This window comes from Diadema antillarum, unplaced genomic scaffold, assembly GCF_040938485.1.
Source record: "Diadema antillarum isolate AM-2024a unplaced genomic scaffold, OU_Dant_1.0 seq00001573_RagTag, whole genome shotgun sequence".
Classification (NCBI taxonomy): domain Eukaryota; kingdom Metazoa; phylum Echinodermata; class Echinoidea; order Diadematoida; family Diadematidae; genus Diadema; species Diadema antillarum.
The window spans coordinates 494,886-509,138 of record NW_027272293.1 but is presented as its reverse complement, the minus strand read 5'-3'; the positions used below and the strand labels follow the sequence as shown (position 1 = coordinate 509,138).

Here is a 14,253-nt window from a genome sequence, read left to right as displayed (position 1 = left end):
CACAATGCCATTAAGAGTACAGTCCCATCCACATGAACCTGTATTTGAAGAGTTTTAGCGCAAAACGAGCTAACTCCATTCTTGTTAAGTTGAGACATTTGTGATTAAAGCTGCTAAAAACAAAGAAAATAATAAGAAAATACAGGATATTTTTAATCATAACTTCTAGAATATTCCTTGCTATGTCACAAGTGATGCATTACTCGAAAAGTTGAACTTTGCTCTATCTGATGATGGACTTACTTTGAAATGTTTAAAAAAGGCACTTAGCTCATTTTGCAAAAGAACTCTTCATTTGAACTTCAAATGCAGTATGGAAGAGCAGAGGCTTTATGAAATAAAAATTAAGAATTAATATTATATCAAATGAGATAAGATAAATTGATTAAAATTGTGACTTCTTGACAAGGGTATGCACACTTATTTATACAAATTAGCTTGTTCTATTCAAATTTCTTACATCAATCAATGGAGGCACACACCTTTACAAAGTGCATTCCAAAAATCCAAATTTTCCTACAGTGTTGACTACGTGAAGACTTATATTTACCATAGACAAAATATGGTATTGAACATAAACATTTTTCTAAACAGTCACCTATACTGTCTGTAAAAATATACAGGTATGTGTTAAGATTGAGGATAAACAATTAGTGAACATATGATAGAATATAAGGACATAAAAAAGCACAAAAAAAGTTGTTGCAGCTAGGACACAATTGGCATTTATAGCTTACTGATGTCTTATTCTAAACTCGTGGGCTGACACTAGATTGATACAGATACATTTTATATCTCTTACTTCTCAAAAACACACCCTATTAAAGAGACCAACTTTTGATTTGAAACTGATTGAATGGGGGGGGGGGTGTACTATGCCATATTTAATATTCTAGTAATGTAGCCTTTCCAACAATGCAGTGGTAGCAATAGACATATTTCTACTCCCACCACCACTTACCATTGTAGTTCCTACCTTCACAATCAGCTGGCTTCATCTGGATTGGATGCCTCGCCTGTGGAATGTTGTGAGGGGTGAGAGAGAGGGTGGGATTAAAAAAAAGAGAGGAAAATGACATTGGTTAAATTAATGAAATACAGTCATTTTTAAAAAACACAAAATTGTTGCATTTATAATGAAAAGACTGGAGAGAATTCACATTCATCAATTTTCACAAAGTTTGATTCCTATAAATGATGCCATCAACTTAAAACCTATGACATTTTTACTGAGAACTGTCAATGTTGTGACTACAGCTGAATCAACTAAAAGAAATTTGAAAATATAAGTAGGAGAATGCAAATATTTGACTACAACTATATCAACTGAAAGAAAAGTTGAAAATATACATAGGAGAATGCAAATATTTGACAACTTGATTTCATGTTCTTTTGCAGGTATTTTTTTGTGAACACATTACTAGCGAACCACCTTTGGTTGCTAATAAAATTTTAGGCACTGGACAAATTTGTTTGAATAAGATACGCAATGTAAGCACTCCCACAGAGTCAAGTTGTCATGACAGAACATACATCAGAGAAACCAAGAAGTAGTGACATTTTAAGCCAGTTCTACAGTGTAACATGTCTTCAGGTGTCACATACAAGCTTGGCACAGCATAGCACATAATGAGGGCAGCAGACTAGATTAGCAAACTACAAATTGGGAATAATGAGAAGTGGTCTCTGTTCTCAGTCAAGATGTGGGTTGATGCCATACAAGAGAGCTATGGGTGAGAGTTATTTCTGTAAACCATTGCTAGTGCTCATGTAGCATGTCCTCTGAACATGTGCATCCCATCAATTCTAATTTTGTGCAAAACACAGGGTATCACACAAAAATACTCAGTCACAACTTGAGTAACCACAAATATCATTCCTCATAGAATTGTACACAGTTACAAATTTGTATACAGATTATAATACAGAGTAAATGGAGGAAATACCGGAAAATATTGTTATGTCTTACTGTCTAACCCAGTGGCAGAGTAAGTGGTACTTGGAACAAGGCTATTCTGAGATATATGAAGCCCAAATGGAAAAATGGATCTATCTATAGGAGAAGGCTTTTACCTTAAAAGATACTGGTCAATTATCTGGCCATCAAATCAGCCAAAGTATCTTCTCCCCCCCCCCCCCACTCCAATTTAGAGTTTGATATAGCTGGTCACATCCAAGGCAAGATATACACATACTACCCTGTATTCTTCTTGACCTTATTTTCTTGGAAATGCAAAAACAAACAAAACTAAGCAAAAAAAGACAGTAATGTTCTGTCATTTCCTACATAAAATTCAGGTCCTAATTGAATTTTCAGCGGTTTAGTCCATCACTTGTGCTTCATACATTCAGTATATGTCGTGACATGTGATGTTACACATTTAGTCATACTGCATGATTCTGTAAATGAATTGTGAAGACTAAAGGGTTCTGAGAGCATGTTTCATGAGCACTATTGATGGTTTCTAAAAACAGCTCACATCCACTGCTGGCTCACACAACAACTTACACCTGCTTTAGAGGAAAAAGAATGAAACAATTTCCCATCACCAAGGTTTGCTTGTTGGAAAGTACTGTGAGAAAGAACAGCAATGTGACTAGTTCTCATTGCAAGCCATAGATGGCAGTTGCATAAATTATGTAATATGGTGACATCGGATACCGGTAGACGCAGAGATGGTAAATACAGAAAGAGCTGGTGTGTGTGTGCACACACACACACACGTGTAAGCATGTGTAGACAAAAAAATATGATGGAAAAAGAAGAGAAAAAGAAAGAGAGAAAAGACACAATAAGAGACCGAAATCAGGCTGTGTTGATACGTAAGCTGATTGCGTCTGACTGCATTATGAGCAATCGCCCAGGATTTGAAATGTCATGCCATATTTGCCTTGGCCAGTGATTGGAGTGATGAGCACACCAGGTAGGCGGTGGCTGTTTGGAGCAGCATCACCTTCTGAATACTGATGGAGGAGGGGCCCTGAGGTCTCTCATAGCACTCAAAGTTCATCACTAAAATCAACCAATGTAAACTTGTGTAGGCTCATCTCTGTATGAAGCAGGCATTAGAGGTATGGGTATCTCCAACACAATCTGTACTGGAGACATGGCTAATTTATGCAGATGTAAGCTTTCCTCATATGTGGACATAGAGTATGTAGATGCCGTTTACAAGGACATTATGGTTGTATACAATGCATATTAGCATATAATCACTGAAGATGTTAAAGCAACTCTTCAAAATTCAGCATACACGACTAAAACCTCTGACAAAATTATTTCAATGTATTTATGCTATCAAAATAGCAGAAGAATGAAAAAAAAGACTTGTAATAAAAGACTTTTCCATAACATGAATTGAAAACAGAAAAAAAAAAGACTTTGTCTAACAGAAAATCGTATCCATTACAAAAATGATAAATAGAACTTTCTCATCTTTTTTTTGTGTCTGTGTAATACATTCCCTCACACAGCCAAAAGTGATTGCTACTTGACCTTTACATGCAGTCTTTGCCTACCATGAAATGTGAATCAGATCAAAGACACACATATCTGACACACATCCCAAATGACCATGTTAGCATCACAGTGGAGATAGGATGAACACACATGATTAAAGAGTAGTATTACAACCCAATAAAATCTTCCTTAGATATGAAGATGGCAGGGAGTGCTCTGTAGATGAAACAGATTGACAGAGTATTATAATATAATCATGACATTTCACCTTCTCCCATCTGCAATTATTGTCACCAGGAAGTCAATAAAATGCCAACATGAAAGTGCCATGCCACACTGATAAATCTGCAGAGTGCCAGAGATTGATGCTCGATGTCTGCCATGATATTTGATAGACTGTACATATATACTGTGGCACAGAACTGATAAAGGGCTATTTTTAGCTGTGCACAGCTCCGAATTCCACGTTGCATGTGTCAAACCTTGCCTGGTCTGTTTGTATAGCAGGCATTCCTTACCCATGCTAATGGCATCAGAACAGGGCTGGGAATTGCATCAATACCAAGGAAGCATGGCAGACAAGAGATGAGGTGGGAGCCTACCAGTTAGCATGGTTGAAGAACAAAGCAACAATAACAAATACAGGCAAATAAAGTTCTAGGAAAGGTAGCTTGGAGATGAGAACAAAAAGAAAATGAAAGAAAGACAGTCAAATAAATGCAGCAAGAACTAACTGTGCATCTAGAATTGTGAAGTCATAGTGGGTAGTGTGCATGAGGTCAATGAAAAGTTATGAAAGTATATTAGTTTGCAGTGCAGAAAAAATACTACATGCAAAACAGTTCCTTTCATTGAAACATCAATAAAATGATAGAAAAACAAGTGGCTGATAAACCTACCCTGGACAAATAGCACACATCTTTAAATCTACATGGTGTACATTCACGTCCTAACAACTGCCATTTCAAGAGCAGCTCAAATGAACGATGTTGTACATGTGACCATGACACCATTTGTGCTCCACTTGACATTCGGTTTGACTTTCATGACCGTATTACAAGGAGAAACTGCAACTTCTTCCACGTTGGAGGATATACAAGAACAAACTGTCCACACATATCGCTTCACAAGATGACAATGGGGTTTGAGGGATTACACTTCACAAGGAGAATCTTTTCCATTCTATGAGATTATGAGAACTGGGCCTTGCTGCACAAATACACAGGTATATTTGAAACCAGGCACATACAAAAAAAGGTTATCATGAATTTCATTAGTACTGGTAAATAAGAATCCAACAACCAGAAATGGTGCATATATTTTCTCAGTTCTCAGGTGTAGATTTGCATATCACAAAGCTTCATATTGTGACAATCTATCATCTGTATTATAATGTATGATACCTCTACATATATAGAGCAAGAAAAACACCTAGAAACGGAAGCACACAGAAAAGCCTGTTCCACGGTAAACCTGGTAGTCATCAATAGCTTACTAAGGGTACAGCAGAATGACTGAAAGAAACAGAGAAATTTAAAAGCCATATCATCTTACTAAGATATGAAACTCTTGACAGCTGTGATAAACAGCATCTACTAGCCTTAGCTTTTAAAGATCCCAGCCACCAGAAAAACACAACACATCATCTTGCCCTGGGCTGTGTAAATTCATATTTGGGAAAAGAAATATAACAACACATTCCATGTTGTGCCATTAACAAACCTGTCTCTTTTTTATTCCTTTGTATAAAACACACATTTTTATCTCTTGTCTGTTCAAATGAATCCTTGATATCACTATACTGTTGATGGCTAAGCATGTTTCTTTTTTTTTCTTATAAATCATTACAATTAGTTACTTACTTCGGTGATTGCCTATAGCATGGGCAAGTCCAAGATAACGCGCACGTTACGTATGGGACATTCAGAGACTTTTATGACCTGAAAAATAGTGTTAATGGCCTTTGATCATATTGAACTTCATCATGGTGATTGATATCTAGGAGAAGTATAATCATGTAAAAAATTGAGAAAAATGACCTTGACAATTATATTCTAGAAGAGAAAATATGTGCCGTTACGTATGGGACCAGAAAAATTTTGTTTTTTTGAACATTTTTTTCAACCTCAAAACTCTCTGAAAGTATATCATTCTACAACTTGTAACTCACTGTGATGAAAGTCACAACACTCAAGATTATCACAGGTAAGTTTCATGTCATTAGGCAAAAAGCTCTAATTACAGGCTCTAATTAAAGACAGACATGACGTGTTACGTATGGGACAGTTACGTATGGGACAGTTTGTCCCCCATTCATTTAGTGTGTGAAGAACCATGTTTATGGGTATTTTGCATAATTATTGAAGTAGAATCAGTTGAAACTACTCAAATACTGATCCAGATTGTCAAGGAAATAATATTCCCCAAATATTTACCATCATAATCATATTCAATCATATTTTTATATTTTTATGACCAACCTGGGGATGCATGCCCTTTGTTCCCCATTCGTTTAGTGTGTGGAGAAGCATGTTTATGGGTATTTTGCAAAATAATTTTGCAACATACCCATAAACAAATTTTTGCATAATTATTGAAGTGGAATCAGTTGAAATTACTCAAATACTGATCCAGATTGACAAGGGAACAATATTCCCCAGATATTTACCATCATAATCACATTCAATCATATTCTATGTTTTTTATGACCAACCTGAGTATGTATGCCCTATTTTTATCAGGATACATTTGTAGTTACTACTGAAAAATTGAATACCTGGTAGTTTAAAGTGTTTACTTCCATTGATGAAGGGCAGTTTGCCATTTAGTTTCAATAAAAAACAACTTGACACAAGAAATATTAAGTAGCAATGTACCTGCTGCGTGAAACCCCAGTGATCGAGTAGATATATGATGTCTGTCTAGCAGTCAGGTCATTGATTCGAGTCACACCTCAGTATGTATACCCATGAATTTTGTTGTGGCTACTACTGAAAACTGAATAAGGACAATTTGTGTATCACTTGCAATAAAAAAATATATATATTTTACTTTTTTTTTCTCTATATCACAACCATTTCAAATTGGATCTCCATCACATAAACTTTGAATTCCTCTAGTCTTAGGATTTTATGCTCTTAAGTAATTCATATAATTGGTTTCCAATCATCTCTATAAATGTTGAAAACTGAATCCCCATTTCTACAAAAACTATACCATCCCTTTAATGCTGATTTTTCATTGTGTATTTTGCCATTTTTCCCTCCTCCTTTCTGAAAATTGTTCAGTCAAGTTCATGTATTGTTTCAAGTGTCTATAACTCAAAAAGTAGCTACAATGTTGGGATACTTTCTTCAGGATGATTGACCATTTGTGTACTGAGAGACCTTCCCAGCTAGCTACATGCATTCACATGTAATATGTATGAGGATGTCCCATACGTAACGCATTTGTCCCATACATAACATTATTTCAATGCCTAATAAAAAATATTTCTTTTACTTTTTTTTCTTTTTTCTCTGGTATTTAATTTCTCTAAACAATAAATTAGAACTTTCCAAAAGGGCATTAAAATAATCTTAGCAATTTCAGAGAAAACCTAAAAAAATGACCTCATTTTGTTACGTATGGGACATCTCATGATAGGACACGAGCTAATTTGCATAATCATTTGCATAATCCCTAAATTTTCATACCAAGTTAAACTATGTGATGAAGTTCTTATGTCCACATATTAATCAAATATTATTTGCTTTCCTTTGAATTAATATGAATTTTTATAAATGTCCCATACGTAACGCTGTGTTTCACATATATGCAAATTAAGCCCTTGAAATTTGCATAAATTTACATAATATCATTTTTTCCTCCACGGAAATCAAAACTTCAACTCATAAGCTTCAAAATGATGCCAAACATGTCAATATTGAGCAAAGATGAAATTTTGCCTTCTGAGGGGACCTTATCTTGGACTTGCCCGCATACACTTTTTAAAGTTTGTACAAATCTGCTTGTTCCTTATATTTTTTTGCATACAACTTATGAAAGTGCATAATGAAAAACTAATACTAAAACAACTATTATCCATTCTGCATTGCCTTTATCTCAAAGAAAAATTAAGCGATGACACACTGTGACATCTATACCCTCTAGTCACACCTGCACTTCCTAAAGAGGTGCTAACAAAAATTTGATAAACACAATTAAATATTTTTGAATCTTCACTATGACCAAATATTTTATTTATCCATTTGCTTATTTGCTGGACCTGAAAATAGTTTTCTTTTAATGCTAGCTTCAAGGCTATATGTGACAATTAATGACTGTCCGAACCAAACATGCTTTGTGCATGTATACTTCATGTGTACATTTTGTTTAGACATATGGAACAAGTATGTAATCATGATTATCATGGTGCGGGCTAGGTTTGGGAAATAACTTTCTCCCATAATGAAATGCATGACTGATATCATCCAGCTCCTTACATTGGTTTTACTCATGACTACACTAGCTATTCTAAACCATGTGGACTATCAGTTCTAGGTTAGAATCTACTTTGCTGATGGGCATTGGGAAAAGATTGATCCAACTAGCATGCTCATATTAAGTGGAACAACTGCATAGGAACATATCAAGAGGACTTCTCCCTTGGCTTGCTAACATCCTTCACCAAAAATTTGAGCACAGTGCACTGGAATGAATGTACATACCCTACAGTTATATCCTATTTTTGACCTTCACACACCCAAGCAAGTCTAGAGAGTACCCTGCATGAATAATTGATGGATGCATAGGAGTCTTAAAGACTTCCACATGCCTTGTAGTCTCTGAATACAGACACTGCAAGACATTATTCAAATCGATCATGAAATATCTCCAACCCTGACTCAAGGAAGAATATCGGTCATTTCCATGATTCTGTCGTTCACAACAGCCACAAGCACCTAATGTTTATATACAAACCTCAATATTAGAATACAATCTCCTCTTTCCCCCAATGTAATGGCATACATGTACATAATATACCTGTAAACAAAACAAAAAAGATTGCAATAGACTGCTTTGGTAATGTATCAAAATTCATGAATGTTTCATTTCCTACAGCCTAGTAACGAGGTACTGTACTCACCTGCTCTCTACTGTAATTCTCCCTATCACATATTACCTAAATGTTTAGTCGCTTGCTGTCAGGAATGTACACTGCGTTATGGCTATACACTACGCGCAAATGGTTGAGGCGATCTTACGCACCCGCACACAACGTCCAGAGGTCAAATGGGGTCAGACTTTTGGATTCACTTGTGCACTTCCGGTAATATGGGGGTAGTGTGCAGCAGGGCAAGGGCGTAAATGCAGTAATCACAGAGCTTACAGTTGATAATTTCTTTTCCAAACATAACAGTTGTTAAGAAAGTGTACAAAATTATTGAAGCCTCGAGATAGAAATTGTGCCCCTTGTTTTCCATGTATGATCAATAGAGCTCATGCTGTGTACGTGTACAACGTTGTTAACTCGTCATGGAAATGAAATAGCACTGCCGCCATTTGAGTCTTTACAGTTATATGTGATAGTGAATATTAAGTTTCTTAGGCATGAATTTACTTAGTCTTTATTATTAATTGCTAGGCAGGGCAAGACTCCAGCAAGCTTTGAGTTTGTTAAAGCAAATTTTGTGAACAAGAATGCCGAAAATGTGTATATTACAAAATACAGTCTATAAAAGCCACTCCTCCAAAGCCCCTACAACAATAAACCTCAGTGTCTGTAGGGACTACAACCAGTTTCTGACAAATGACTGTCACATGTTCTTATGTCTAATGATTGAATTATAGGCTAAAAAAAAGGGAAAGAAAACACTTGAACAAGACAACACATTTGTTCCCACATTCTGATCTTACTCCCCTTTTTTCTTCCCCTCTAGCCATATAATATAATATATCTGTTCATGATTGTGGATAAAGGGTCTTGCCACCATTCTACGAGTGCAGAAGAAAAAATATGTTGTCGCAATCAATATGACAGTGCTCATTGCATAAGGACTTCTCGCTTGGTCGTTCAGTCAGCACTTATCCTTGCACATGTTTGATTAACAGTTACAAATATTCCATATATTAAATATGCATTTTGTACAAGGCCAAAACACTCTTACTGGAACTATACATAATGAAATACTACTACACGAAACAGTAATTTTATCCCACAAGCTACATATGCTAGTAGATGTAAGCATGTTATGCAAGTACCAGGGCCATCGTTTGTTTTCTTTCCAAGCCACTAGACCCTTACTATTCCAAGAACAACAGCAGCTGAATGAGAAGTACAATGTAAGTAGATGAGTAGATGAGACCTGGCTAAAAGGGGATTCCCCTGTATTATCCCCTTTTTAAAGTCCCAAGTTGGGATATCCAGGGAGGTCCCTGGGATATCCTATCTTGCATACAATGTGCCCTGCACCTTGGTCCTGTGGTATTACAGGAGGTAACATTTTGAATTCACACTTTCATGAAAACTGGTATCACTTGACTCGTAAAATTTGTAATATAATAATTTCTCATGAAATTTTAAACCATACACATCTCTTCTCTCAGGGGGTTTCTGTGAGACTGAGAGCTAGAATACATCAGTCAACTGCTCTGCTTTTCTTTTAGCCTTTTCAAAAAAAAAAAATCTCCTGTCAAAACAAAAAACTTATTTACCATTCTATGATAAGCATTAAGGCATTTTCTCCTACAAAATGGTTGAAAACAATTCTTGTGTATTGCAATGTATTGCTGAAGTAAAATCATTTGTGCTTATACCGTATGTCCCGAAAATCTGATTGTAGTTGTGTTTTTTTTTTTGCAATATACAGTATGTCCACACACACACACACACACAAAACTACAATCAGATTTTCGTATTGATAACACCCAATATGATTAAAAACTGTCTAAATGCTACTTCAGGGTCTTAAAATATAACATCTAAGCTCTATTTTGCAGAAAACCCCATCCGATTTGGTTAAAGGGTGTGTACAGTTCTGGTCGAGGTGAAGATTTAGCTTTTAACGTTTTGTGAGATATTCAGAAACCACTCTATGAGATGTCAAAGAGCATGCAGATCTAAGGGGTATCAAAAGTTTATTCGATGAAAATCGGTTTTAAAATGGCTGAGATATCCAAAAACAAAGTGAAACAAAGAGATACTAATAAAGTTGGGGCATGTCGCCTTTTATCATTAGCACTTTTTTGGATATCTCAGCCATTTGAAAACCAATTTTCATCAGATAAACGTTGAATCCTTCTTAAAATTACATGCTCTTTCATATTTCATAAGAGGCTTTTCATTATCTCACTTACGAATGTTTAAAACATGAATCCCTACCTCAACCAGTACTGTACAGTCCCTTTAAGCGGTCACAGAGAAATGTGGATTGTTGTAAAGCATGTCATGAGTCTGATTCTTCCAAGTTTAGCACTTCGATGATCTTGTGTGAGAATACAATAGACAGAACTTGGAAGGAAGAGATTCCTGACATCCTCTACAAAATTCCTAATTTCTCTTTTACCGTTGAAGCAAATCAAATGGGGTTTTCTGTAAGATGTTGGCAATGAGTTATAGTTTCATACCCTGAAATTGTACTTGGATTGATTCATTATTCTTAAAGCTATCATTGAGGAGGGTACTGTTGTAATATTTTTTTGGACATATGGTATAAGTTTAATGTACCACCTGTAATAGACCCTACACAACTTACAATGAAATTCTGATATATGGAAGGATCTCATTTGTGCCTCTGAGCTTGAAATACACCCTCATCAGGTCAATGTTTCATGCATAAGATAAAGAGAAGCGAAATGCTACAATTAATTCATAAACCTTTCCTTGCGTCTCCTATTTATACACAAACTTGATGGATCTTTTGGAGAGTTAGAGGTACACAGGGTACTCAAATACAGTCTCTCCTCTCTCTCTTCTTCTTCTCTCTCCATTCTTCCTCCCTCCTCTAAATCCAACACTGATTTGAATTGAATGCCTGACATTCATTTTAAGGCATACTTCTCCACCAAACTGCCAGTTTCCTATGTGAGCAGCTAAGTATACTTCCACCTCCTGGAGAGAAATCACATGAATAGGGAATATTCGTATTGTCCCTTCACAGGCACACTGTAAATGCCACCGTGCATCACTCTGTGCTTGGCTGGGCATGACAACTCATGAAGGAGCTACAAAGCAACACAAGCATACGTGATGCACTGACAACACAACAAGAAGAATGGCCCTCCATACCTTGAAATTAATCTAGAACTCTGAAATACTAAATGTGTGAGTAGTATGTAACTGGAATCATTGAAAACAAAAAGTTTTAGCATGTCTTAAAAGCTTGTTTCATAATAAAATAACATCTCAGTTACCATGGAATTCATTCTAGTCCTTTCACCATGATTGCTACTTCACTAAAATGGCGCAAAGCCAGTTAAAAAAAAAATCAGAAACCAAGATTTTTACTAATTATGCTCGGTGATAGGGAGGGTCTGGCTTAGATGTTATAACCTCATCAATATTTCTCAGTTTATGCTTTATTGCAATCATGAACGGAACTTTCTCCTCCTTTCAATGAATGTTTAGGTCATTCAAACCTTCTGAAGAATAAAAGGCTTGATAGTCCAGTAAAAGGTGTTATTATCAAGAGGATTTGATTTCCACGAATTTTACACATCTTCACAAGGGATGGTAATGTTTTGGTTGAGATGGGGATTGAGGGTTTAACTTTTTGTGAGATGATTAGAAACACTTATATGAAATATCAAAGAAGATACATTTCTAAGAAGAATTAAAAGTTTATGTGATGAATGTGATAAAATTTGGTTTTGAAATGGCTGAGATATCCCAAGACAAATTGGCCCTAATAAAAGCTGGGACCCACCTTTTATTAGGACCACTTTGTTTTACCTTGTTTTTGGATATCTCAGCAATTTCAAAAGTGAATTCCATCAAACAAACTTTAAATTCCTCTTAGAATTGCATGTTCTTTTATATTTCATATACTCGATAAGTGGTTTCTAATTACCTCACACAAGTACCAACCTAAATCCCCATCTCAACCAAAACTATAGTATCCCTTTAACAACATGCCAACATTTTGCAAACAGACAAGTACTGATGCACTTATGATAGCCTCAGTGTCAGAACTACGAAAACAAATCTTGTGAAAATGTCTGTGTTCTGGTCATTTATGAAAATATCTGTATGATGTAATAACCGCTTTTAACAGTATTCCAGCATGTTCTACGTCTGCCTGGAGATGAAATAATGTCTGAAATGAAATCACTATGTAGGTCATAGCAGATACTCTCTCTTTAGTTTAGCATGACAAATGAATTGTGCTAATTATATCCCTGTAAAACCAACTGATTTCTAGTTTGGTGATTTGGGGGAATTGTGAATTTCATCAACCTTCACGTGAGCTCTCATATGAGGACTGAGGAAAACAAATCATAGGTATGACTAACATCATAAATGATTACTGTACACTGTAGCTGCATAATGTATGCACACGGAGTCAAATTAAATCCCCAATGAACCTACATACATGGCATTGTGCTGGGCAAGGTTAGGACATTTGACGACGCAGCATTAAACTAACCTGCCAATCTCCCTTAATCCATCCCCTGGCCAGCCCTGGCCAGCCCTGGGCAGGTCACAGTAGAGTCACTAGAGATGTGACTCCTTCATCTTGCTGGTCCATGAATGGGCCTGAGGCTTGGCAAAGGCTTATGCTGCTAGGGGATGGAGATGGATGAAGGGTGCATTATTTATTGCCTGCATTTGCGTCATTCACGACTGAAAACAGCTCCTCCAGGCACTAGACAGGAGCTTCATCAGGCCGGCCATTGTTTCCAGTTTCCCTTTGCACTTTTCCTAGCCTCTATTTCTGTCCATGCCATTCCATCATCCCCAAATGGACAAATAGAATGGATATCTCCTCTCTCTCTCTCCCTGACAGAAGTGTGGTTGTGATCAGTGAAGGTGCTATTGCAGTTTAGCTCCACAGTAATCTTGCATACTTGTCTTGTATTACACACACAGCCATTTCCCTCCCTCCGCCTCCCTCATCCCTCGTAAAATGCAGAATCCCAATGAAAGACCGAAATGCACACCCATTCCTAACGGGGACAGTTGTTTGGACAAAAAGCTGGAACATAACAAGGCTATCATGTCATGACTGCATCCATTGAAACGTGCCTCCACAGCTGTGCGAAAGAGATGTCTCTGAGACTACGAGTACATTTGGTTTGTATACACGAACCTTACTATAGTAAATTAATGACCGCCTGAGAGGAAATGTTTTATTTCTCAGCCAGCCAAGATAAAGTCAATCCATTCCCTCATCTCCATCCCCCTTCTCCAATTCATTCAATTCTAGGAGAGCTCATTTCACTCTATACTTCTCTCTCTCTCTTTCAGGTTATCCTCTTGGGTATAAAAAAATGAAAGGGGGCAAGAAAGAAAAAGCCACCTGCAGCAAAACCTTTGGCATTTCAGCCCAAGGTGTGCTTCTCTTCCATGGTGCCCTATTATCATCTCTGCCTGACACAGTGTGATGGAGGTGGGGTATGGTGGTAAAACTGCTGCCTTACCTGGGAGGACTGCCTGTTTCATCTTGCGAAGGTCGACTGCAGTGTGCGCTCTTGACTGCCAGTGTCTTTAGTGTGGTTGCCAATTTGCCTTACTTCCCTGACAATGAACATGTTAACTTAACATCTTTTCTTTTCATTTCTTTCCTTGAAAAGAAATGCATACAATACTACTT

The 14,253-nt window shown here is 36.7% G+C and overlaps 1 protein-coding gene across 8 annotated transcripts in view; it reads right to left on the bottom strand.

The window, feature by feature from the left end:
- Window positions 1–14,253, bottom strand: part of LOC139710817 (CUGBP Elav-like family member 1) — a 185,422-nt gene that overhangs the window by 42,576 nt on the left and 128,593 nt on the right. For 7 of the 8 annotated variants that reach the window (XM_071622729.1, XM_071622728.1, XM_071622734.1 and 4 more), the window contains one exon: window positions 962–1,016. In XM_071622729.1, coding sequence (XP_071478830.1) covers window positions 962–1,016 — 55 coding nt within the window. The remainder of the gene's footprint in view (window positions 1–961; window positions 1,017–14,253) is intronic. The other variant, XM_071622731.1, reaches the window with a different exon arrangement.